This window comes from Nicotiana tabacum, chromosome 4 (genome assembly GCF_000715075.1).
Source record: "Nicotiana tabacum cultivar K326 chromosome 4, ASM71507v2, whole genome shotgun sequence".
Classification (NCBI taxonomy): Eukaryota; Viridiplantae; Streptophyta; class Magnoliopsida; order Solanales; family Solanaceae; genus Nicotiana; species Nicotiana tabacum.
The window spans coordinates 143,900,624-143,927,562 of NC_134083.1; the positions used below are offsets into that span (position 1 = coordinate 143,900,624).

The following is a 26,939-nucleotide window of genomic DNA, read 5'->3' on the forward strand; positions in this document are numbered from 1 at the left end:
CCAATAAGTATTTTCAAAATTGCTACATACTTTTGCTTCCTCTTCTATCCAAGCTGCTAGAAGCATTTCATATAAAACTTGTCTTATTATTGTTACGACAAACTATTCAGTTCTCTTCATATTTAAGAATTCCTGCAGACCAACCATGCTTGGTATATAAAGTGGATGATTATGATAACAAAATTTGCTTATGTAGCGATAGGAAAGAGAAACTCTTGGTAGGTAGTGCTTCCCCTTTAAATTGGCCTACGCAGCGCGAGTTCAGGAAATTACACCTAATGATGTTGAAAATAGTCACTCTTGACTTTTTGACCCGCTGGTTGAACCTTTAATGTACAAAGTCAAATGTGTTGTCTATGGGGCAAGCAAGAGGCAACACTTGTTAAACTTGAAGTGTTGCTCATGGGGCAAGTGGGTAAAAAAACCAATAGTGGCACCAAAGTGTCCTTTTTTTGTCGTTCATCCGCGAGAATTTGGATTAGTCGGGCCAATGAATTATGGAGACCAAATGGTTATACCAATAAAAAAATGCTTATCCCGAACACGTACTCCATATGGAAATCTGTGATGAGCGCAACCAATACTCTGTTAATTGTTAAGGGAATCTGTGATGAACAAATTGGTCATGTTTCCACTTGTTCATGAGGCATTATATGCTTGTCAAGACTTGTGTTTTATCTTTTCATTGGTAAATTCAAAGAACATAAAAACCTCAGTTTAAACAATTTCAGATGACCTTTCCACAATGAGCGTAAACATAACGCCGTGTAAAATACAAATATGTCATAAATCCAAGAGCACTTACTCCACAAAGTAGCCAATAAAAGTAATCTAGATGTCCTTTGTTCAAGTTGTCTGAAATCCAACCATCTTCGCCTTTACCACCTGTTGTTTTCTCAACGACAAAGATGAGGAAGCTACTTAGAAAGCTCCCCACACCAAAGATACTAAGGTAAAGAGAGAGACCTATGCTTCTGAATTCTCTAGGCACTTGATCATAGAAGAATTCTTGAAGACCAACCATAGTGAATGCATCAGAAATTCCAATTAAAAGATACTGCGGAACTAACCACCAGATAGTCATTGGAACTGTTGCATTTGGTACATCAGCCGATCCATATTCTCGTGCAATTTCGAGGCGCTTCTTCTCCACCAGTGCTGCAATTGCCATAGTAAGAACAGACAAAAAGATCCCAGTTCCGACTCTTTGGAGTTTTGTAATACCAGATGGAGTTCCAGTAATCGTTCTCGCAATAGGTACTAGGATCTGCTCGTAGATTGGAATGAAAATGACAATAGAAACATTGATAAAGGACTGAAGGGCAGCAGATGGTATCCTGAAAGATGGCGTAATTGATCTGTCCATTGTGACTGCTTGCTTTGTAAATAAGGTGAATGCTTGAGCAAATACGATCGCATATATCAAACACGACGCCCATATAGGAACCAGCCTGAGAAGTCCCTTTGCTGCTTCAACATCATTGATTTTGGAAATTTGGCCATCTTCAGCCGAATGATCATCAGGTGCAAGCAAAGCTTTGTTCAGAAACCTATAAACAGACTAACATTCTGTGAAGTATTATGCAGTATAATTCTGTTTCCAAGTCTTATATTTACAGCAGAAGATAGTCTAATATTCTGGTTAAGATAGAAAGAACAGCATTTATATCACACCATTTGCTTTTTTGGATAAAACTAACCACTTATCTGACTATTCAATAAGACATCAATAAAATTTTATAACTGAGAACGGTTACCTGTTTTCCTGGGAATCTTGATGACACTGCACTCTTGTTTCTTCTATTGATGTCACTACAGATGTCGCAAGCCAATTTCTCACTGCTTTGTTGAAAACCATGCCAATTCTCACAAATGGGCTTATTTTATCACATCTGCTGCTAAACCGATAAGTTAATGTACCAAACCAAAAAATGACAAGTGCAAGGCACATGACAACACAAGGAATGCCAAACCCAAGACCCCAATTAAAGTTGTCCTGAATGTAGTTCAGAACCGAGATGGTCACAATATTACCTCCACACATGCCAAAGTACCACCAGTTGAAAAATGAGCTTCTGGCTTTGCATTCTATGGGATCTAGTGGATCAAATTGGTCAGCCCCAAAAGCCTGAACACAAGGCTTGTGTCCTCCCTGAGCTACTGCGACCAGATACAAAGAGAAAAAGAATAATACAACTTGGAGTCGAGGAGGAGAACATGCATCAGCATTATCAGTAGTTTGGCAGTTAGAAGAGCTGAAGAAGGGGAAGACAGCCGAAAGCGTCAATAGTCCGAGTCCCTGTTATCATGCGAATCAAAAGCACAAGTAGAAGTGACTGCCATTTCTAGATGGAATATTTGTCTAACTGAATTCAAAAGACATTCTAGTAGGCAAACCTTACAAACTCTCAACCTTATCCAACATAATATATATGAAAAAGTATTACTAAGTTCTTAAATATTTTTTGATAACCAAGAAATCCCCGAGGGCTAGTGGCGCATGATTCGAAACTCGTGGATAATGGGCTCGGTCCTCTATCCTTTTCTACATAAATACCAAGCTTTTGTCTGTGCCACGGTTCAAACCCATGATGTGCCCCTAACCTACACAACACGTGTTGCACTTTTACTACTAGACCCATGCCCTTGAGACAACTATAAGTCCTACACATTTGAAGGTTAAAATTTCAACTTTAGAAAACCTTGAGGAAGCGGCTGGTGGGTCCTAAATCCACCTATGCTAAAGGGGGTAGTATTGCTCCTAAACTAGCTTTTCCTCCACAAAAACAGTTCAAAATCTTACGACATGTTAAATCGAGGTTTAGAAATTTAAATCATAGAAAAATATAAACAGAAAAAAATCCAAAAGATGGGCTATATGAATGGGGCATATTCCAATGATAGAGTAAGGTTCATAATTCTGTAAGGTACAATCTATTGTATTCTATTAGGTACAAGCTGGAAACTCAAAGAACATTCAAATAGGCAATGAGAATTCTTGATCTTAGGCAGTTTTGTACGATCCATGTCCGATCTACAAAATTCTCATATCGTGAACTCACATCATGCTTTTCAACACCATTTCAAATTCAAAAGACCAAAACTTTGAACAGAATAGGATAAAGGTTATTAGAGCATTGAGCATTGAATCCATAGCAATCAATTGAAGGACTACAGAGAACAATATCCCTCAATGATATTACCTTCTTTAGTAACCCCGAGTACCTATACAAGTATATTGATTTGAGGTCTTGTGGACCATTTCTCAGTGCCTAACGCCAAGAACTTTGAAAAATAAGAGATTAACACTTACCAGAATGTAAAACAGAGAAGCAAACACAATTGTGCGATAACGACCGAGGAAGGAGTCAGCCACCAAAGCACCCAAAAGGGGAGTGAGCGACGCTGTTCCGGACCACGCATTCACATTCTCGGCAGCTGCCGCAGTGGACTGACCCAGTGGCCCAGTCAGGTAATTAATTAGGTTAGAATTTATTCCATAATATGCAAACCTCTCCGCTATTTCCACGCCTGCCATATAACAATATAGTAATAGTAACTAGCACTCTCTCTGCCTAACATGAAAGATGGAGTTCATAACTTCATATTATGAAGATCAAAACTAACAAATGTTTCAGACTTGTCTACATCTTGCGACGTGCACTAAGTTTGAATTCATTTTTTCAGAATAATTAGTGCTAAATTCAAATTGGAGACAGCAGAAATCTAGAACACGCAGATTAAAGGATTTTCATAGTGTAGAGGGTGTGTAAATATTTTAATTCTAAAATAAAAGGGGTATCTAAAGCTGAGTCATATTATAGAGGTGTTTAGTGTAATTAAACCTAAGAAAAAACACCAAATCAATACACTTGGTGCTGTCAATATCAAACAGCCAATCTAAGTAACTTTTCCAGTTAGGCTATATCCAGATTTTGCTCATGGTTTCAGCTAACTAGGACAAATTGCTGACTTCACTAACACAGTGAATTCCACTTTTTTTCTTTTTATAAGAAGAATTGAACTAATAATTTTTAAAAATCTAATCAGAAATATTTGTAGCGAAAGAAGTAGTGCACAAAATATTAGTAACTATGTGTACGCAGGGTCATGTCAAATGAAATGAATAACGGAATACTAAAAAACGAAAAAGCATATCAATTGATGTGATTTACATATGATGAGAGAAGCGGATCGCCATCGACCGGAATTTGATCGGAGGACCGGACGGCCGTAGAAGTCAACGGAATCTGGAACGACATCGTTAGAATGAGTTGGAGTTTCAGTCTCCAGCAATAGCATAGCTTCTTCTTCTTCTTCTCCTCCTCCTACAATTGGTGGTGATGAGGAAATATCCATTTTCTGTAGCAGAAGAAGCTAGGCTGCTCGAACTGCACGCATACAATTGAATAGTTGACAAAGCTATGTTGACGGCGTTTGCTAAATATATACGTATATGTTGTCACTTGTTAGTGGCGTCACTCGCACGTCGAAGCAGAGAAATTTTAGTTTTATAACACATCGCAGCTGTGTGAGAACACTTCCTACCTTTGGCAAGTGGCTTGGCGGAGATGGAAATGGAGATGAGAGGTGTGCCACAATTTAAAGTTTGTAAGTTGCCGTTGAACTCACAAGCAGTCTTATAGAAAGCTACTTTTGTCAAAAACTCTTTTCCAAAAATTTGTGTTTGGCTAATTAATTTGAAAAATATTTAAGTAACAATTAGTGTTTGACCAAACTTTTAAAAAATATTTTTAACTGTATTTTTCTCGAAAGCGCTTTTCAAAAAAATATTTTTAGAGAGAAGCTATTTTTGTCCCAAAAAAATACTTTTGACTAAAAAATAAGCTTGGCCAAACAGACTATTAGGCCTTATTTATTTATTTAAAATTAAGATATCTCAATCAGAATACATATTTGAATATCAAAATGTGTATTAAGATTAAGACATCTGAATCTGAATACACATATGAATATATTAAGATGTGTATTAAATAATTAAGGCTATTTGTTTATTAAACATCTGAATATATAGAATTTATCTTTATATAAAAATTAATAAATATAAATTCAAATAAAATACTAATTAATCTAATATTCTATCATATATATCTAATATTCTATCAATAAAATATATATTTTTTAAAATATGGTAGTTAGTGATGATGATGGCTAATGGTGGTGCTTTTGAATGCGACTAGAGGCAGTGGTTGGTGGCGATTTTGGTTGATGGTGGTGGTTCTGGTAGTAGCTAGTGGTGATAGTAGTGGTAGCGATTATGATGGTGGCTGTGAGTGAGACTACTAGGTGCGGGTTCGGCCGAACCCAGTCACTTTTGCTTAGACACTGTATTTTTATTAAGAAATTTATTAAATATGTATAAATATTTAATTGCGAACCCAGTAACAAAGACGAGCTATGGGTCCCAAAAAAAATTCAGAACCAATAAACTTCAAATCCTGACTCCGCCTCTGATTATGGTTGAGGATGGTGGCGATGGGTAGTAATAGTTAATAATAGTGGGTAGTGATAGTTGTTGTGGTTGTGATTGAGTAAGGTGATGGTGGGTGGTGGTAGTTTATGATTGTGGGTGGTGCCGTCTATGGTTTATGGTGATTGGGTGGTTGGTGGTGATAGTTTAGGTGGGTGAGTGTGTGGTTATTGTCACGACCCAAAATCACACCACATGCGGCGTGATGGCACTTAGTCTCTAAGAATAGGTAAGCCGATTACAATTACATTTCGAACCTTTATTTTCGGGATAAATTCCGTGAAATAATTTCACAACACATAATGAATCCCCGTACCGGTAGGACATATAATTCATAAAATTGTAATCAATTATCCCGAAATTACATCAAAACCCATTATATTGAGTAACAGAAAGTCACTTTTGGACTCATAGCCCTCAATAGTGTGCAAAACAACATGATAGACACGGGCTAACACCGTCAAATCTTCCAACAGGGATAAGCACGTGAGTGGTGTACAAATCACAAACTCGCCCTATATGGAGCACGATAGGAGGTCTCACCTCGATAATCAGAATTGAATCAAAATAAGAATAGTGCTCCTTTTCAGGGGCGAAGCTACGTTTCACCAATATTATACTACGTATAAGATAAAATATTACTTGTTATTGATTAAAAATAGACTTTTAACACCCTTGCATAGCCTACTGGTAGAGGTTTGAATACCCTTGTTGAATTTTCTGCCATCGTCGCTGCTCCTTTTATTATAAATTAAATCATTCCTGTAACGACACCATCTGGTGTACTGGCCTTAGCTAAGTCATATCAATTATATTAACAGGTCGGGCCTCCCCCTATTCGGCGCCCTCTACCCGCCTGTCCTACACTCCTAACTGGTTGTGCACGTGGAGTATTAACTGAAATAAAACTTGTAGCCTGAGTGTTCTGATGAAATTCACCCCTCCCAAGTCTGGGACAGTTTCTCATGATGTGCCTAGTATCACCACACTCATAATAACCCCTCTGCGACTGCTCATACTGAGTATGTGCCGGATAACTGGAATAACCACTTTAAGAACCCTGTGCCGGTGGTGCACTAAAAGTATTATCTGGAGCACTACGAGTATTCTGAATTGCGGACTGGGCTGACTGACTGCCCGGGCCTCCGCCATGATGAGTCATAGCTACAGAGTAGAATCCACTGAATCCTCCAGAGTTCCGAGACCTTTTGGTTTCCTTAGGCTCATTTTCCTCACTTCGAACACGTTCTGACATTCTGGCAATCTCTACTACTTGCTGAAATGGAATGTCAGTCTACAACTCTCGATCCATACATATTTTAAAATCATAATCTAGCCCTTCAATGAATCTGCGGACTCACTCTCTAACTGTATGAACCAAGATAGGTGCATGAAGGGCTAACTCACTGAACCTGATAGAATATTCTGACACCGTCATGGTGCCCTGACGCAATCATTCAAACTCTGTGCGCCACGCATCCCAGAGAGTCTGGGGAACAATCTCTTTCAAAAACATCTCTGAAAATTGAGCCCAAGTTGGTGGTGGTGTTTCGGTTAGTCTACCCCCTTCATAAGCTTGCCACCATTGATATGTTGCTCCTGACCGGTGCTCTAGCCGCGGTATGTGCCCTTCCTCGGCCTCCACCTCGGCCTCTACCTCGGCCCTGGCCTCTTGCGGCCCTAGCAGAATGCGCGGGTGTCTGTTCAGCTGACTCGGTAGCACGTGTCCTCACCATTTGTGAGAGAGTAGAGATACAAAGGCTCAAATTCCAAAATCAATAAATTCCGCATGACATGAATGAAAGAAGTTACGACCCAAAATCCCACCACAGGCGTCGTGATGACACTTAGTCTCTAAGGCTAGGTAAGCCGATTACAATTACATTTCGAGCTATTTTTTTAACATATAATTTAATACAAGTGTTGAAACCAACAACGGAACTAATTATAACAACCTCCCACGACTGGTAATACCGAGTCACGAACTCTAACTGAACACATGGAATGATCTCAAGGATCGAATATACAATATTGTTTGAATAAGAGTTGACAGTACAATATAATGGAAAGATTCCAAGGGACTGCGATGACCAAGCAACTCTAACCTTGAGTCCTTGCGATCAACACCCTAACTCTGCCCGAGTCTGATATCTCTAATACCTGGCTCTATACAAAAATATGCAGAAGTGCAGTATGAGTACACCACAGTCGGTACCCAGTAAGTATCAAGACTAACCTCGGTGGAGTAGTGATGAGGTACAGTCAAGATACTTACTAGTCAAATAACTTGTGCAATATAGCATTCAAAAAATAATAGAAAATAAATAGTCGTGATGGCAACAAAGATCAATCAAGGATATGAACAACAAGGCAACAAGAACACCATAAATATTGCTCAAACGAATAAGGAACATAATTACAACCAATTAATTAAGTCCTTCAAATCTAAATCTTTCACATATAATTTTTTTTTTTAAATAAAAATTTTTCGAATATAATTCCTTCAAATAAATGTCCTTCGAGTATAATTCTTTCAAATAAAAGTCACTATGTGACACCTCATTTCATAATCATAAAATACGGATCTCAGTCCACTTTTATTTTTTCACGGCACCTCATGCCCATATCTCTATTACAACCGCACGGACAACTAACATACCAAAATATCAATGTATATAAGATCCGCATGATCAATTTATTTTTAATAAAGTAAGTTTATAATTTTTAAACCAAGTAAGGAATCAACAAAGAAATTAATTTATTTTTGAACTCGTTTGGGTGAAGAAAATGACATTTCAATTAAAATGAAGCAACCGATAGCTACTGATTTGGATGTAAAATTTATTAAATTAAAATATAATAGCAATTTCTTTTATTCAAAATAACTCAAACCTCGAAAACCAGTAAAAACCAGAAACACAAATCCTCAGAGCCTTGTACAAAGAGCCAAAGCTGACACAATACAACAAGGAATACAAAATACATAATAAAAGTAAATAATGCATCACGGAAGAACACAAGAATTTACATATCACGAAAAAATAAAATAACCAAAGGCAAGTGCAGCCATAGAAAAATATCAACAAAGGGCACTTTCGAGGTACCGCCTCGTAGTCTCAAATCATAAATAAATTTTAATCTTTCCTTATATCACCGCGGGAGCCTTCACATTTAGTTTTTAAAATCATTTTTTCCGAAATAGCATCACACATTTTAGCCACCCTTATCACACCGCATGGCTTCTAGTAGTTCCCTTACTAGCCACGCGTATCAAACCCCCCTTATCTCACCGCATGCGTTTCAATACCCAGACCTTATACCACCGCATGCGTATCAATATCACAATATATCACAACTCGCACCTCAAGTGCTCGATTATCATAGCATAACACAACTTGCACCTCAAGTGCTCAAATATCACAACATATTATAAATTGTACATCAAGTGCTCAAATATCAAAACATATCACAAATTGTACCCCAAGTGTTCAAATATTACAACATATCACAAATTACACCCCAAGTGCTCAAATATTACAACATATCACAAATTGCACATCAAGTGCTCAAATATTACAATATATCACAAATTGCACATCAAGTGCTCAAATATCACAACTTGTCACAGAAATCAACAATACATTATTTTTCACAATAAGGAGCCCATGGCTCGACCATATTGTGTATAAAATCTTAACAAAAATATCCGGAAGTGAACAACTCAACAAAATAATATTTCACAATTTAACATTTTGCCTCAATATGATTTACGGCCTTTATATCTCAATACCAATTTCAATAACATGAACTGGAAAGTAATTCATCAAGGAACAACACCTTTTTTAATCCAAATTTTTGGCAAATAGATTAATGCCTCATTTAAATTTATTTAATAAATTATTTACAAATGAATAAACCATAATGAAATTATCTCCAGGAAATATCAACTCAACAAAAACACAGGATTCACATAAAAATCAAGGTGGCAATCACACCAAATTATCATATAAAAATAAATCCAACAAACAAGGATTTACTATGTTCTAACAATTTTCCAATTTAATACATAAGGGCGTCTACGAATTTTAACCAATGTAATTTGCAAATATAAACCAAGTACGTACTCGTCACCTCGCGTACATAGTTTTCAATTACACAATTTTCACATAAGACTCAATGCCTAGGGTAATTTTCCCCACTCAAGGTTAGGCAAGATACTTACCTCAAACCGTAAAATTCTTTACTCCGCTGTGCCTTTGCCTCGCGAATTGGCCTTCGAAAGCCTCGTATCTAGTCACAATTAATTTGATCTTGTCAATACAAATTATTGGAATTAATTCCATGTGAAAATACTAATTTTCGAACAAAAATCCGAAATTTAACTCAAAAATTACCCGTGGGGACCATGTCTTGGAACCCGACAAAAGTTACAAAATATGAACGTCCATTCAACCACGAGTACAAATTTTACCAAATTCCGACCTTAGCTCGACCCTCAATTCTTCAAATTAAACCAAAAGGGTTTTCACAATTTTCCAACTTAAATCACCAATTAAATGTTAAAAATAACCATGGATTCGGGCAATTTGACCAATATTGAGTTAAGAATATTTACCCCGATGTTTCCCTTGAAAATCTCCTGAAAATCGCCTCAAAAATTATTTCAATCTGAGCTCCATAGCTTCAAATATGTTAAAATGGCCGAAACCTCAAAATATAGCTTCTGTCCAGGCATTTATTCTTCGCGATCGCGAAGCACAAAATTTTCCAACTCAAAATTTGCTTTTCGCGATCGCGAATCACAAACTCCTCAACTCTTCCAGATAACCTCTAGTATAATGGTCATAACTGTTTGTAAAAAATTTCAAATGACAAATAGTTTAATTTTCTGAAAACTAGACACAAAGAGCTACAACTTTTATTTTTGGATCATCTCCAAATTCCTTATAGATTGCGAGATATAAGCTTCCAAAGTTAGGTCATTGCAGCAGAAGTTTTCCTCTACGCTATCGCGAAACGGCTTTCGCGATCACGATTCATAGTTTCCAAATAGCAAAATTGCTCTTAGCGATCGCGCCCGTTAGTACGCAATCGTGATGCATACCTCTGTGGCAAAAAACCAGCAACTAAAAATGATCCGAAACTACTCTGAAACTCACCCGAGCCCCTTGGGACCCCGTCCAAACATACCAACAAGTTCCAAAATATGTTACAGACCTACTCGAGAGGCCTCAAATCACATATAACGACATCAAAACGACGAATCGCACCTTAATTCAAACCTAATGAAACTAAGAAATTCTAACTTCTACATTCGATGCTGAAACCTATTAAATCAAGTCCGATTGACCTCAAATTATGCACACAAGTCATAAATGACATAACAGGCCTATTTCAATTTTCAAAATCGGATTCCGACCCCGATATCAAAAAGTCAGCTCCTCGGTCAAACTTAGTAAAAATTTTCCATTTTTCAACTTTCGCCAAAGTGCGTCGAATTGTCATATGGACTTCTAAATCCAAATCCGGACATACGCCTAAGTCCGAAATTACCATACGAATCTATTGGAATCATAAAAATTCTATTTCGGAGTCGTTTTCTCAAAAGTCAAATCTCCGGTCAAACTTTATAAATTCAAGCTTTATAAATAAGAATTGTTCTTTCAATTAAATTCTGAATCTTCCGAAAACCAAACTCGATTCCACACGCGGATCATAATACATATTACGAAGTTGCTCGGGACCTTAAGTCACTGAACGGAACGTAAATTCTCAAAACGACAAGTCGGGTCGTTATAGTTATGGTTGAGGATTATGGTGGTAGGGTGGTGGTAGTGGTCACGGCTATGGTTAAAGATGGTAATGATGGTGGTAGTTGATAATGGTAGGCGATGGTAGAAATTAATAATGAATGTGGATGATAGCATCTTAATGAAATTAAGTATTTGTTATAGATCTTAATCATACAGACTTATTCAGACTCATTAAGTAGTTGTGAAGTAAAAAAATACTTAATGATTAAGATTTGAATGATTAAAATTTAGACTTTAAAAACAAACACATTTAATATTTGAGATCTGAATGATTAAAGGCTCAGACCTCAATTAAGTGCAAGCAAATGAAGCCTTAGCTATTGAGTCCGTAAATAGATTTATACATATTTTATAAATAATTTAATACAAATACTAGATCTAAGCAAAATTATTGGGTTCGTCCGAATACGTAACTAATGATCTAGCTCTGTCTCTGAGCATACTGTTAGTAATCTGTATTAAAAAAAAAAAATTCACAACCTGTAAACAAACACAAAAACATAAATATAGAAGCAATAGAAATAAATCCGAGCCCACTAAATTCACAGTGTATCCTTAAGGAACTTAATCTTCTCCTAATATGCAAGATTTAGAATTATTTTCTTATAGGATAGAACCGATTAACCTCACTAATGTAATGGTACTTCAAACACAAGTGTTCAACACACTCAATAAGGCAGCAACAAATCACAATTACTTTTTCTTTATTAAAACAATGCAAGAGGGAAAAAGAGTGCTTTGACGTGTAATTATAGCCAAAAAGTGGGATCCAAACAAAGAGATGCAACCTTTCATATCAGGCTACCACTCCAAAGTGGCTGTTATATGTAACGACTATTCCATAAAATGTCTGAACAAATAACGAGAGGGAGAACTAAATTATCGTTACGGAAACGATTTATTTGGATTAAAAGTATTAGTGTAATCTTTATATTAACAAATAAATTTGATCCAAAAAAGACAAAATGCAAAGTAGAGCGCGTGAGACTTGCTTCTTCTCAACTCTTTAAGAGTTAGAAGAAGTACAATTATATATAAACTCATCAAATCTCTTTTTCTCTTCTAATATGGACAATAATTCATTGTAAAAAAGAGAAATTCAAATATTTATTTTTTCTCTATTTTCCTCACACTACTTTGCCAAAACACAAAGGTCACTCGGACCTTGAGACAGGGTTTAATTAGAGTTTTACGTGGTATTAGTACTTTTTTATAAGTTACTGTAATTACCTTTTAGCCCACTGCTCACAATTTCTTTTTTCCTTTTAATTCATTTTCTTTTCTTTGGGTTTTTCCAAACAGTTTCCTTGAAACGACAAAAACTCAGATTTGCAGCTTTGTCGAGTCGTTGAGCTCTCAAATTCCTCCCTCCTCCCAAACACCAATTCATAACTTCAGATCCAAAGAACACAGCGAGAGAGAGTGCTCACGTTCTGTCGAACAGTAATAAAAGATACAGAGCATAAAGAACCCGTAATTGATAAACAAAAAAGACGTTTCAAGAATCAATTTTCAAGATCTCACAGCAATGCTCTCCACCGTCCGATCCCTCTTTATTTTCATCATCTCCTCTCTGTTCCTTGCATACCCATCTTTTGCCAAGGTAGAAAATTTTGAAAATCTTGGAATTTCAGTGAATTAATAATTTGATGCACTTTAGTTTATGAAAATTTAAATGGGTTTTTGTTTTTGGGGTTCACCATTCTTGGATCTTGAGTTAACTCTATGATGTGTTTCTTTTTTCTTTTTTATTTATTTATGTAACAGCATTTTCTGTAGTCACAGCGGATCCAGGATTTGAACTTTAAGTATTCTGGATGCCACTGAACCCACTGACCATTTGAGTTACTGGGTTCGACATTTAATATTTGTACAAATTTAGTAGGTTTCTTAACACATATATCAGTTTCGCCGAACCTGTAGCTTCTTCTTTTCTTTTCTGCTGTTTATGTGTGTACATACTTAGTTTTTAGTGAAGTTGAGCTTTGTGGAAAAAAATAGAGACTTTGTATGATAATGCTTTTTGATGAAATTGTATTTGTGTAGTGATTTGAAGGTTACAGACTGGATGTTTTAAGGTCATTTTATTAAGATTTTATGTTTATAGGTGCTAAGCGTGTAATAATTTTGAGCTTTATAAAAGAAAATTTTGAACTTTTATATTATAATGATCTGATGCTGAAGGTCTAGTTGGATAATGATTTGAATCTTAAAAAATGGATGCTTTATGATCATTTTCTTTTTACACTGTTAATGTGTTTACATTCATACTGTTAATGATTTTGAGCATTGTTGAGAAAAAGGTTAGAGTAGTAACTCTTCTCTTATCTGGCTAGAGCATTTTGTTTGACGCTTTTTATGTGTATATGTGTTGATTGGGACTCTTATGTTTGCTGGAAGTATAACAACGGAATTCAAAGTTTCCCCTTGGCCCTTTCTCTCTGAATCTGTTCTCAATTTTACCTGATTATTCTGTTTTTGAGGTTATTTTTAATTGAGAAACTATAAATCATTATTGCTTGAAATCTCGTTTCACTTGTGGATTACCTTGCCTTAAGCTTTTTCACCTCAAAACAGTGTCTTCGGCTCTTTAATATGTTTAGATCAAAGAAGGGAATGAGAATGCAAAATGGAAAGGAAGATCGATAGATAAGCTCTCCCATTTAACTGACTAAACCAGATATATCTTCTTATAATTCTAATCTTTTCAAAAGTTGAAGGGTATGAAACCTTTATTTCACTCCTCCTTAGTCCATACCCTGTACTCTGTAACCACAAAACTGGCGCATTTACTCATCGCCTTCCTTTGAATATTTCTTGTTTCACCATGTCTTCTGCTACTAGTTCTTCTATTCTTCTATACCTTCTGCTGCCCTCCTAATAAAACATATGCGATAGTTGATACTAATTAACATTCAACAATCAACGCGAGTGCTGTTCGGTTAGCATATCTTATGAGAGCCTAAAGACTGTCTCTTTTAATGTCTCTAAACTCAGATAGGAAAATCTGGTTTCACAAAAATTTTGCTGGTAAGAACGTGGTTTGAGTTTATCTGATGGTATGTATGTCTTTTCTGCTATTTGCTGCAGTATCAAGCAGATGAACCTGTCACTCTTTGGGTAAATAAAGTGGGACCCTATAATAATCCACAAGAGACGTACAACTATTACAGCCTTCCATTCTGTCACCCCGGTGATGGTGGTCACAAGTGGGGTGGCCTTGGCGAGGTTCTTGGTGGGAATGAGCTTATTGATAGCCGAATTGACATAAAGTTCAAAAGTATGTTTCTTTGAAATTTAACAATGGATTTGTTATTCCTCAAATGCGCATCTTTTTCACCATGTTCCGTTTTTAATACAACAGGAGATGTGGAGAAAAGCACAATTTGTGATCTTGCATTGGATGCAGCAAAAGTGGCACAATTTAAGGATGCAATCGAAAATTCATATTGGTTTGAGTTTTTTATGGGTATATTTTTTTTTATATGTCCTATGGTTTTTTCTTTTTTAAAGTTCTTTTTTAACAGTAACACATGGCTGCTAGATGAGACCTGCTAAGTTACTGACCTTTTTACTGTATCCTGTGATCTGTATGTATTTTGTGGTTATGACTTATGGCTTCCTGCATCAGACGATTTGCCATTATGGGGTATGTGCTCAGCTAGTTTTTGTCTTGTGAATTCTGATAACTAGATACTGTTTAACATAACTGAAATTCATTATGGTGTAATGGAAATTCAGGTTTCGTCGGTGAAGTGCTTCCTGATAGAAGCCGAGACACCAAGCATGTGCTCTACACACACAAGAATTTTCTTATTCAATACAATGGAGACCAGGTAATGTATTATTGATCTTCACTCTCGTGGTCACTTCTCATACCTATTGCAACTTAATGTTGCTATGCTGAGTTAACTTTTTAACTCCGACAGATCATTCATGTCAACCTAACTCAAGAGAGCCCAAAGCCATTGGAGGAAGGAAGACTCTTGGGCATGACGTACTCTGTAAAATGGGTTCCCACAAATATTAGTTATGAACGCCGGTTTGACGTATACCTGGATTACCCCTTTTTTGAACACCAGGTACATGCCAATCACCATCGATGATCCTCACCTTGCACTCGTATCGCTTTTATTGAAAGAATCAACTGAACAATGAAATGGTGATTGCAGTCTTATGCTCTGTTCATTTGGCTCTATCCTCTATGAGCTATGGCCGGGTCAATTATATGAAAGAACTACTTTGATAACTGAAAATGCGTCCAGTGGACAATTCCATACTTATTTCCAACAGATAACTGTTCACATTTTCTTTACTGATATGATTGGAGACAATACTTTGTTGCCCCGAGAGAAGTTGTAGAATTTAAATTCCTTGTGGCTTTCTTGTCTCATGTGTGTTTTGAAACTTCATTGTCATCTGGTCCTTGTTGAAACAAATGACTAACGGATAAATCTGCACACGAGTATCTCCAAGTTACTCTTTCTGTTGCCAGCCTCTGTTAACTTCTTATTCTTTATGCAGATTCACTGGTTCTCTGTTTTCAATTCGTTCATGATGGTTATTTTCCTCACTGGCTTAGTGTCTATGATTCTGATGCGCACTCTTCGTAATGATTATGCTAAATATGCCCGTGAAGATGATGATCTGGAGTCTCTGGTAATGTTTCTTCTTCTCTTGAATCATGTCTTTGCATGATGTCTGTGTGAGAAAAGCCCATAGTCCCTTAAGTTCGAGCGTTGATGCAAAATCTTACCTTAAATATATAGTGGGGCACTAGTAGTCCTTCTAGTTTTAAAAATGGTGCACTTTGGTCCTGATAGATGGAACTTGTTAGTTGTTTATGTGACCCGTATTTGTTGCTGCCCAATGCCGCCCAATACAGAATAACCCTTTCCTGATAGAAATTGCAATTGCAGATGCTTTGATGGCATTTCAACTCCTAACTGATCTGTAAAAGCTAGAAGCCTAATGAATCTTTTTGGTTGGAGTAATCTATCCCCTGTAAATAATGTGTTCCTGTTCCCCTTTCTAGACTTCATTAGCTCTCTCATTCTGGCCCAACAGCCAATTTTCTGGTTAGCTCCCTGCACTAGATATAGAACTTTTTATAACTGGCGCTAACACATCTACTCTTGTACTTATTGCATCTTCTTCATGCCAGTAATATAACACCTTACTTCAAAAAAAAAAAGAAAAGAAAAACCCCGACAACACATTTCACCTTTCTTAGTGAAACCGGCCATGTTTTTCTTTACCTTTTTTTCCCGAAAAAGGGGCCATGTTAGTTTCTGCTACCAGACACTCACTATTCACCATAAAAACTTCCCGAACTTGCTATACATTTTACAAGAGATGGGTCTCCTCTGTTTACAAAATTAAATTGCTATACATTTTACAAGAGATGGCTCTCCTCTGTTTACACAATTAAAGATACCATCTAGTGTTGTTCTTGGCCGACTTTAATTTTTAGCCAATTGTTGGCTTTCGGGTTGGAAGAGCTTTTGTAGATTTTTTGCATCTTCTTTCATGCTATATTTACTTTTTGTAACTGCACACTACAAATAATAAAATTCTTTATTATTACTTATAAAAAGAATGACATGATCTTCTTGCGTAAGCTATGTGGCTTTGGGTCATTTCTTCCTAGAAAAAAACAAATATGAAGAAGCCTCCAGATTGAGTGGATCAACAACCTGAAAAGATGGTTTAGTTCTAATTAGCCAGCTTATCCATGAAAAGTTATTCAGTTTCAAAAGCCATCGCCGACAGATCTACAATGCTGCTTTCACACAATGGTAGTAAATCACCTCAAAGGCTGTTTCATTGGCTGCATTCTTTCCAGTACTGATTCTGCCTTCACACCTTTCCCCTGCTTATCAAGCACCCAGTATTGTTTTCATTCAATTTATTCTTGTCTTCTCTGAGGAATGTGGAAAACTCTCGGTCAGTGTTGTGAAGAGCGTGAAGCGAGGAAAAGCGACAAGCCCCTTTTCACTTAAAGCGAGAAGCGAAGCGCTTGCTTTTTTGAAGTGAAGCAGAATTTAAAAATAAATATTAAAATAAATACTGCATAGACAATGAAGAAGAAGAAGAGGAGAATGACAATAAAATAAATACTGCATAGACAACTAAGAATAAATGATCTGAAAAAAATGGCAGTAAGTATGCCAAAAAATGGCAGTATAACTGAAACGAAAAATGGGCAGCATTTCGCTGCAATTTATCACTAAAACAGTGAAAGAAAATGAAGAAGAAGAAGAAGAGGAGAATGAGAAAAAGAACTGAAGGGAAAACATTTCGCCAGCATTTCGTTGCTATTTGGACACTGAAACAGTGAAAGAAAAAGGAGGAGGAGGAAGAAACCACATACCTGGGACCAAACTTGATGATCTTGAAGTTAAAAAAAAGAGCCTTTTTAATTAATTAACGTTGGCAGCCCAGTTATAAAGAGAAGCGCTCGCTTCTGTCGCTTTGTTCGCTTCCTCGCTTCTCGCTTTTCCGGGGGAAGCAATCGCTTTTGTGTACCTGATACGCTTCAGATCAGAGAAGCGCCAGATGCCTCGCTTCGCATCGCTTCTCGCTTTAAGCGAGGAAGCGGTCGCTTTTAATAACACTGCTCTCGGTGTGGCACCAATCTATTCTCCCCCAGCTAATTCCACCCAGAAGAAGTCTTTAATCCACCTGCAGTGCACTCCCTTATTTACTTGAAAGGTCCCTATTTTCGGACCTCAGGAACATAATGGAATCACCAGCAACAATCTTTTTGTGATTCATGAAAGATGAAAGTACTCCATTCAAGTCAATACTTTGAGAGTGAGGTGCTTTTGTTTACGAATGGGTTGTTTTGTATTGAATGGCAAAAAGTAGGGGGTGATATTAGTAGCTAATAGATTCCATCCACCAGGACCAAAAGTGCACCATTTTTAGAAACTGTTACTGCTCCAGTCAGTGCATACATAAAGGACAATTTTGAGTCTTTACCCAAATTTAAGGTACTATTTGAGGCCTTTTCTCATGTCTGGCAAATTTTTGGATAGTTTATCAAAAATTTAAATTAATTGTACAGGAGAGGGATGTAAATGAAGAGTCTGGTTGGAAACTTGTCCATGGTGATGTCTTCCGGCCTGTACCAAATTTGGCCCTGCTTTCAGCTGTTGTTGGCACTGGCGCTCAGCTTACAACACTTGTTCTCCTTGTGATCATATTTGCTATTGTTGGAATGTTATACATTGGGTATGTCTGCGACCTTTCCCTCTAATTATATGTACTAAATCTGAAGATTGTGGTTCTAGGTAGAGTTTATTTCCGGTTCATTACCTCTGGCTCCCTCTTTAACCTGTTTCTTTTTTTTTTTGTGTGTGTGTATGGGGTGGGGTGGGGTGGGGGGGTGTTAATGAAGTAGTGATACACTTTAACCCATTAATCTTCATCCTCTTGTCTGAAGACTTTCAAATATATGTTCTGTGTAATCATTATTGTGTCAGTCACTTTCTATTTGAGTTCCAGTACATGGATTTGGATATTTCCTAGTGAATCAAATTTGTCAGTGTTTAAAATCTTTACTATTTTATCACCAGTAGTTGGCATTTACAGTGCTTCTCATGTGGGTATAACATTTTTTACTATTTTGGGTAATAATATAAATCTTATTCAACTAGAACAAGTTTAAAGAACTCAAATTTGTCTAATTAAATATAGTTTGGATTTGATTTTTTTTTCAGTAAGCTAAGGTTTCAAATATTAGTTAAATTTCTTACACTGCTACCTATATAGTATAAAAATCACATTAATATTGTAGAACTGTCCATGGTTAAATAATGTCACATACTGAGGGAGTATATTCCCCCCACCCCCCACCCCCTAATACTTCAATATTGTGCTTATCTGCTGTACTTTATGCTGCTCAGGAGAGGAGCTATTACTACAACCTTTATCGTATGTTATGCTCTTACATCATTCATTGCCGGATACGTGAGTGGTGGCCTGTATTCTCGTAATGGTGGTATGTTATCTTTCTGCAACTGACGTCTCTTCAGTTGATTCAATCAATTATCTCTAATCATTAAGTGATTGAAGGTTGTTTTTTTACCCTTGAATATTGTCAGGTAAAAAGTGGATAAAGTCGATGATCCTTACAGCGTCACTTTTCCCCTTTATGTGCTTTGGCATTGGGTTCATTCTAAACACGATTGCTATATTTTATGGATCGTTAGCTGCTATTCCCTTTGGAACAATGGTGGTTATTTTTGTTATTTGGGCTTTTATTTCATTCCCTCTGGCGCTTCTTGGTACTGTTGTAGGAAGAAACTGGAGTGGTACGCCAAACAATCCGTGCCGTGTTAAGACCATACCCCGTCCTATCCCTGAGAAGAAATGGTACCTCACACCATCTGTAATTTCTTTGATGGGAGGTCTTCTTCCCTTTGGGAGCATTTTCATTGAGATGTATTTTGTCTTCACTTCCTTCTGGAACTACAAGGTAATTATTCTCTCCTCTTTTTTTGGCTAAATGGAAATAGCATTTTTAAAAGATATTGTTCCTTGCACTATTTTTACTTGACAATCTTTTCAACTTTATTATATGTTCTTTTGCATCACTACTCAATTTTCCACTATCTAAGTGTTGAATTGGTCGGAGACATAGTAATTTTATTGCCTAAGAACTTATTTCATTTTGTTCGGAGAAGCAAGCAAGCATAAACACCTGTCTTAATTTGCTTGCTGTCAGTTAGTTGAAAGTAGGGGTGGCAAATAGGCGGGTCGGATATGGGCGGTCGAAAACGGATAAATTATCCCACCTGACCCATATTTAATATGGACAAAAAATGGGTTAAATCCATATTATCTATGGCTTCTTGAATATGATCACTTTTGGGAGTGTGAGAAAGCACGGGAGAAAATATGTTATTGATATTGGATAATAAATACAATACAAGAGGTCCCTATTTATAGCTATACACTACAAAGAGATATTACTTCTCTTCCAATGTGGGGCAAGACTACACTATACATATCTGTAAACTAACACCCCTCTCAAGCCGGTGCATACACATCATATGTACCGAGCTTGTTACACATGTAGCTAATACGAGAACCAGTAAGAGATTTAGTGAAAATATCTGCTAGTTGATCATTTGACTTTACAAACTTTGTAACAATATCTCCTGAAAGTATTTTTTCTCTGATAAAGTGACAGTCGATCTCAATATGTTTAGTCCTCTCATGAAACACCGGATTTGACGCAATATGAAGAGCAGCTTGGTTATCACACACTAGTTTCATCTTGCTGATTTCTCCGAACTTTAACTCCTTGAGCAACTGCTTGACCCAAACTAACTCACACGTCGCCATAGCCATGGCCTGATATTCGGCTTCGGCGCTAGATCGAGCAACTACATTCTGTTTCTTGCTCTTCCACGAGACCAAGTTACCTCCTACTAGAACACAATATCTAGACGTAGAACGTCTATTAAAAGGTGATCCTGCCCAATCAGCATCTGTGTACCCAACAATCTGCTCGTGGCCTCGATCCTCGAATAGTAATCCTTTGCCAGGAGCCGACTTTATATACCGAAGAATGCGAACAACTGCATCCCAGTGACTATCACAGGGTGAATCCATAAACTGACTTACAACACTTACCGGAAAAGAAATGTCAGGTCTAGTCACTGTGAGGTAATTCAATTTGCCAACCAACCTCCTACATCTCGTTGGGTCTCTAAGAGGCTCCCCCTGTCCAGGCATAAGCTTAGCATTCTGATCCATAGGAGAGTCAATAGGTCTGCAGCCCATCATTCCAGTCTCTCAAGAATGTCTAAGGCATATTTCCGCTGTGAAATAACAATACCTGAGCTAGACTGAGCGACCTCAATACCTAAAAAATACTTCAATCTGCCCAGATCCTTAGTCTGGATTCTGGAAGTGCTGAAAGAGATGTTGCTTCAGATTAGTAATACCATCCTGATCATTGCCAGTAATAACAATATCATCAACATAAACCACTAGATAAATACACAGATTAGGAGCAGAATCACTAGATAAATACACAGATTAGGAGCAGAATGCCGATAAAACACAGAGTGATCAGCCTCACTACGAGTCATGCCGAACTCCTGAATAATTGTGCTGAACTTACCAAACCAAGCTCGAGGGGACTGTTTCAAACCGTATAGTGACCTGCGCAATCTGCACACACAACCATTAAACTCCCCCTGAGCAACAAAACCAGGTGGTTGCTCCATATAAACTTCTTCCTCAAGATCACCGCGGAGAAAAGCATTCTTAATGTCTAATTCATAAAGAGGCCAATGACGTCATGGACAAAAAGAGACGAACAGATGCTACTTTAGCTACAGGAGAAAGTATCACTATAATCAAGCCTAAAAATCTGAGTATATCCTTTTGCAACAAGACGAGTCTTAAGCCGATCAACTTGGCCATCCGGGCCGACTTTGACTGCATAAACCCAACGACAATCAACAATAGACTTACCTGCAGGAAGAGGAACAAGCTCCCAAGTGCCACTCACATGTAAAGCAGACATCTCGTCAATCATAGCATGTCGCCATCCTGGATGAGATAGTGCCTCACCTGTAGACTTATGGATAGAAACAGTGGACAAAGAAGATATAAAAGTATAATGAGGTGAAGACAGGCGATGATAACTTAAACCGACATAGTGGGGATTAGGATTAAGTGTGGATCGTACACCTTTGTGGAGTGCAATTAGTTGACTAAGAGGAGACAAGTCCGTAGTAGGTGCAAAATCTGATGCGGGGCGTGAATCACCTGGGCCTGATGCTAGATGTGGACGACAATGATAGTCAAGAATGGTGGAGCTGCAAAAGGTTGAACTGGATTATGTGGAGGAACTGGAGCTATAGGTGGTGGGGCTACAACTGGAGCTGTAGGTGGTGGAGTTGGAGTGACTGAATTTCCAAAAGATGAAACTGGTAGTACCTCAGAAATATCTAAGTGATGACCTGAACTTGTGAAGTATGACTGGATTTCAAAGAAGTAACATCAGCGGACATAAGGTACCGCTGGAGGTCAAAAGAGTAGCATCGATACCCCTTTTGTGTTCTCGAGAAACCCAGAAATACGCACTAAAGATCACAAGGAGCTAACTTATCTGTTCCTGGAGTAAGGTTATGGACAAAACAAGTGCTTCCAAAGATATGGGGTGGAAGAGAGAACAAAGGTAAGTGGGAAAATATGACAGAGAATGGAGCTTGGTTCTGGATAGCTGAAGATGGCATACGATTAATAAGATAGCAAGATGTAAGAACTGCATCCCCCCAAAAATGCAACGGAGCATGAGATTGTATGAGTAGGGTACGAGCAGTTTTAATAAGATGTCTATTCTTTCTTTCAGCTATCCCATTTTGTTGAGATGTGTACAGACAAGATGTTTGATGAATAATTCCATGAGATTTCATAAACTGCTGAAATGGGGAAGACAAATACTCTCGGGCATTATCGCTACGAAATGTGCGAATAGAAACCTCAAATTGATTTTGAATTTCAGCGTGGATGGTCTGGAAAATAGAAAACAGCTCAGATCGATTTTTTATCAAAAATATCCAAGTGCACCTGGAATAATCATCAATGCAACTGACAAAGTAGCGGAATCCCAAGGTGGAACTGACCCGACTAGGACCCCAAACATCTGAATGGACTAAAGTAAAAGGGGACTCTGCTCGATTATCAAGACGCTTAGGGAAATGGGAGCGAGTATGCTCCTACCGAGCTGACATGACTCACACTCTAGAGCTGACAAGTGAGATAAACCAGATACCATTTTCTGAAGTTTTGACAAACTGGGATGTCCTAACCGTTTATGTAATAAATCTGGTGAATCAGTAACATGACAAGTTGTAAAAGGAAGGCAAGATGTGAGTCCATGTGATTTAGCAAGGATGAGGTAATAAAGTCTGTTTGATTCACGCTCGGTACCAATGATCCGCCCCGTACTGCGTTCCTGTATAAAAACATGGTCATCAAGAAATAAAACAACACATTTAAGTGATTTGGCTAAGCGACTAACAACTATGAGATTAAAAGGACTATTGGGAACATAAAGGACCGAATCTAAAGGTAAGGAAGGAAGTGGGCTTGCTTGACCTATTGTAGTTGCCATGGTTTGAGACCCATTGGCCATTGTGACTTTTGGAAGAGATTGAGAATACAAAATAGTAGTGAAAAGAGATTTGTTACCAGAAATATGATCTGATGCACCTGAATCAATGACCCAAGACTCAGAGGATGAAGATTGGGAGAAGCAAGCCACGCTATTACCTGTTTGAACAACAGAAGCTATCTCAGAAGATGTCTGCCTACATGCTTTGTACTGAAGGAACTCAATATAATCTGCTAAAGAAACCATCCGACTATTCAAAGCATCGGTTCCCATGTCACTACAATTTGTAATAGTAGGGTTAACTTGAAATAGTGGAAATAAGTAACTCCTGTGAGAAAACTGAAGAAATAGCTTGAAAAACACTGTTTATAGCAGGAAAACAGATCACTGTCTTGCGCCGAAAACACTGTGGAAACACTGTAGCTCGCCGGAATCTACTGTAGCTGACGGTAAAACTCAAACTGGTCGGAATGAAACAAAACCAGTGAGGGTAGGATCGGAATTACCAGGCGATCCTACTGTTCAACTGGAACTTTTTCAAAATCTGGCCGGAACAGTGCTCACGCGCCGGCGTGTGGGTCAGATCGCGCTGAAATTTTTTTTCTTTTCCAGGTGCGTGAGGGCGCGTGGACGTGTGTTTTCCGGTGGGGTTGACTGGGATTTGGTCGCCGGAGCGTGAGGAGTCTTGTGGTGGTGTTGATTTTTGCACAACACCAACAGAAAGTGATTTGCTTACGGACAACCTTCTAAGTCGCCGGAAAATTACACGGCGAAGAGGTCTTTCTTCCCGGAAGTCGCTGGAATGATGTACAACGACGAGTTTCTCACTAATGTTCTGATACCATGCGAGAAAGCACGGGAAAAAATATGTTATTGATATTGGATAATTAATACAATACAAGAGGTTCCTATTTATAGCTATACACTACAAGAAGATATTACTGCTCTTTCAATGTGGGACAAGACTACACTATACATATCTGTAAACTAACAGGGAGAATTTCTAGCCTCCCAAACTTGAGGAACCCCCAATTTGAGTCTTTGCAAATGTAAAAGTTAAATACATTGGTTATCCATTGCTTATCCGTTTTTTAAGTGGATAATATGGTTCTTATCCATATTTGACCCATTTTTAAATAGTTCACTATCCAACCCATTTTTTAGTAGATAATATGGATGGATAACTATTTTTTTAAAACGTTCTGCCACCACTAGTTGAAAGTGAAGCTGCGCTGGTTCAAACACGAGCTTCTGACACGCGGAATATGTGTATGAGGCATTTTTGACACAATACAGAAGCACATAACTAACGCTCACATACCCAGAAAAATCTAATAAATATTTAATACCATGAGACATGCATAGAGATAGTTTTGCATTATAATTAGTTTTCTCAGTTTTTCGCTTCAGTAAGATGCTTGATCCTCCACCTTTCTCTTTTTATCCCGCTTCAAAATTGAGTTCATCTGGAAAGTTTCAAAATTCTAAATTGACCTTATTGCTAAAGAAAAAAAAATAAAGACATCGGACTTTTAAATGTATCTGTTCGAGGAGTGAGTACACACTTAAGACCTATGAATGATGTGTGAATAAGTTTTCATGGTCAGAAAAAAATAAAATAAGAAAGGTGACCTAGATGTAACATTGTTTTTGGCATGACGGCATGTCCCTGGACTGTCCGATGTGTTCCTGTCAGACACTACTTCCGACATGGATGGTGAAACCATTCTAACTGCCTTAGCTTAAGTTGGAAACCAGATTTGAACTTTATAACGAGGCATAGTGCAACAGAGCCAAACTTGCATTACATATCGATGTCTTTGCCTATAGATGCTGGTGACCATTTCTCTAGTTGCTTGAGATTCTCAAAACATTGATCTACTTATGTTTTTTGGTATAGTTCCTTCCGTTCTTTTTCTAAATTATTAGACAAATCATTTCAACACATAAAGGACAACTTGCAATGTTCACTTCTTCAAAGTAGCAACGATCTTAGAGCATTTAATATCTTCATGTCATCGACAATTACTACTTTCTTGTCTGTTAAGTTGCTGGAAGTTGTGTAGTATTTATCTATTGCATTTCTGCTGTATTATTAGCTGACCTTGATTTTGTTGTTGCGCAGGTCTACTATGTCTATGGTTTTATGCTTCTTGTATTTATTATCCTGATCATTGTCACTGTTTGTGTGACAATTGTGGGCACATATTTCTTGCTGAATGCGGAAAACTACCATTGGCAGTGGACTTCGTTCTTCTCTGCTGCCTCAACAGCTCTTTATGTGTATTTATATGCGATATATTACTATCATGTAAAGACTAAGATGTCCGGTTTCTTCCAGACCAGCTTTTACTTTGGCTACACTATGATGTTCTGCCTTGGCCTCTGTATCCTTTGTGGTAAGATATATATTATTTGTATGTCTCAAGTCAATACAGAATCTGGCGGGTTTCAATTAAATTCTTCATCCCTGTCATGGATTTAAGTTCTGACTTTAAATTATTCTTTCTTGATTTGTTTGGAAATCCAGGTGCTGTAGGATATCTCGGCTCTAATTTGTTCGTTAGGAGGATTTACAGAAATATCAAGTGTGATTAAGTGCCTAAATGAAGCAATATTGAAACGCTGCGCCACAGTTTTGCATGCCTGCCACTTGAGAGAAGAGTTCAGAGGATTTCCAGATAATACCACAGCAATTTGGTCACCTAATGTGAATGAAGATTATTTTGAGAAGAGGATAGAAAATTAGTTTTTATTTCCAATTTTCTGGTTTAGAATGGGTGAAAGTGTTTAGTAAGTTCTGTGGGAGGAAACACTGGAAGATTGTTTCTTAGTGCATAGATAATATTACTTACATTTGTTATTACTTGAAAGGACATAATCAACACTGTATTTTGGAATACGTTGAGAATCATTTTATGATGAAGCAACATATTACTTCAATTGCTTAAAAATGTTTCTTAGGTTTATTTTCTTTCATTCCCTCCCCCCCCCCCCCCCCCCCTTCATTTCATTTCATGTCACCTAGCGAAATTCGAGTGCTCTATACCAAATGTTCTTGTCGACATTTTGCTATTATTGGTTGAACATTAGCTCTTGCCTATGCGAGTTTGCTCAGGTTGCCAATCCAAACTCGGATATAGGAAGAGGATTGCGACACATCTATGTAACAATGTCCACAGTGAGTTTGCGAATCGTTGTGATCGTCTCTTCTTTTTTAGGTTCCCATTTCCCTATCAACAATAAATCGTCTCTGTGTGACTAATAGTCACGGATTCGAACTATGGAATCAGTCACTACTAGTGTTGGCAATGTATGCTTCTCAAGCCACATCTCGAGACTTGTATGAGGTGTACAAAGATGATGTAGAGAAGGCAAAGAGATACAAAATATTCAAGAACAACGTTGAATACATTGAATTTGTCAACAAGGCCGGGACTCGACCATACAAATTGGGCATAAATAAATTTGCTGATCGAGAAATGATGAATTT

At 37.6% G+C, this 26,939-nt stretch overlaps 2 protein-coding genes across 3 annotated transcripts; one reads left to right on the forward strand and one right to left on the reverse strand.

Annotated features, from left to right (window-relative positions):
* Nucleotides 1-654: 654 nt before the first annotated feature.
* LOC107780079 (protein NRT1/ PTR FAMILY 5.10-like) lies at nucleotides 655-4,605 on the reverse strand. Of its 2 annotated transcripts, XM_016600599.1 has the most exons (4): nucleotides 4,176-4,605; nucleotides 3,314-3,531; nucleotides 1,758-2,299; nucleotides 655-1,550 (listed from the first exon to the last, which is right to left on the reverse strand). In XM_016600599.1, exons 1-4 carry the CDS (start codon nucleotides 4,357-4,359, stop codon nucleotides 728-730), a joined length of 1,767 nt encoding a protein of 588 aa, XP_016456085.1. In that variant the 5' UTR covers nucleotides 4,360-4,605; the 3' UTR covers nucleotides 655-727. The 2 variants fall into 2 exon arrangements, with proteins under 2 accessions (XP_016456085.1, XP_016456086.1); XM_016600600.2 differs by lacking the exon at nucleotides 3,314-3,531.
* A 7,850-nt stretch (nucleotides 4,606-12,455) lies between these two features.
* LOC107780080 (transmembrane 9 superfamily member 1) lies at nucleotides 12,456-26,400 on the forward strand. The gene is made up of 12 exons (XM_075252560.1): nucleotides 12,456-12,907; nucleotides 14,395-14,584; nucleotides 14,669-14,773; nucleotides 14,936-14,953; nucleotides 15,046-15,140; nucleotides 15,234-15,386; nucleotides 15,829-15,963; nucleotides 18,374-18,540; nucleotides 19,215-19,309; nucleotides 19,413-19,786; nucleotides 25,572-25,845; nucleotides 25,977-26,400. The coding sequence occupies exons 1-12, from the start codon at nucleotides 12,833-12,835 to the stop codon at nucleotides 26,042-26,044; spliced, it is 1,749 nt and encodes a 582-aa protein (XP_075108661.1). The 5' UTR covers nucleotides 12,456-12,832; the 3' UTR covers nucleotides 26,045-26,400.
* The last annotated feature ends 539 nt before the right edge of the window (nucleotides 26,401-26,939 follow it).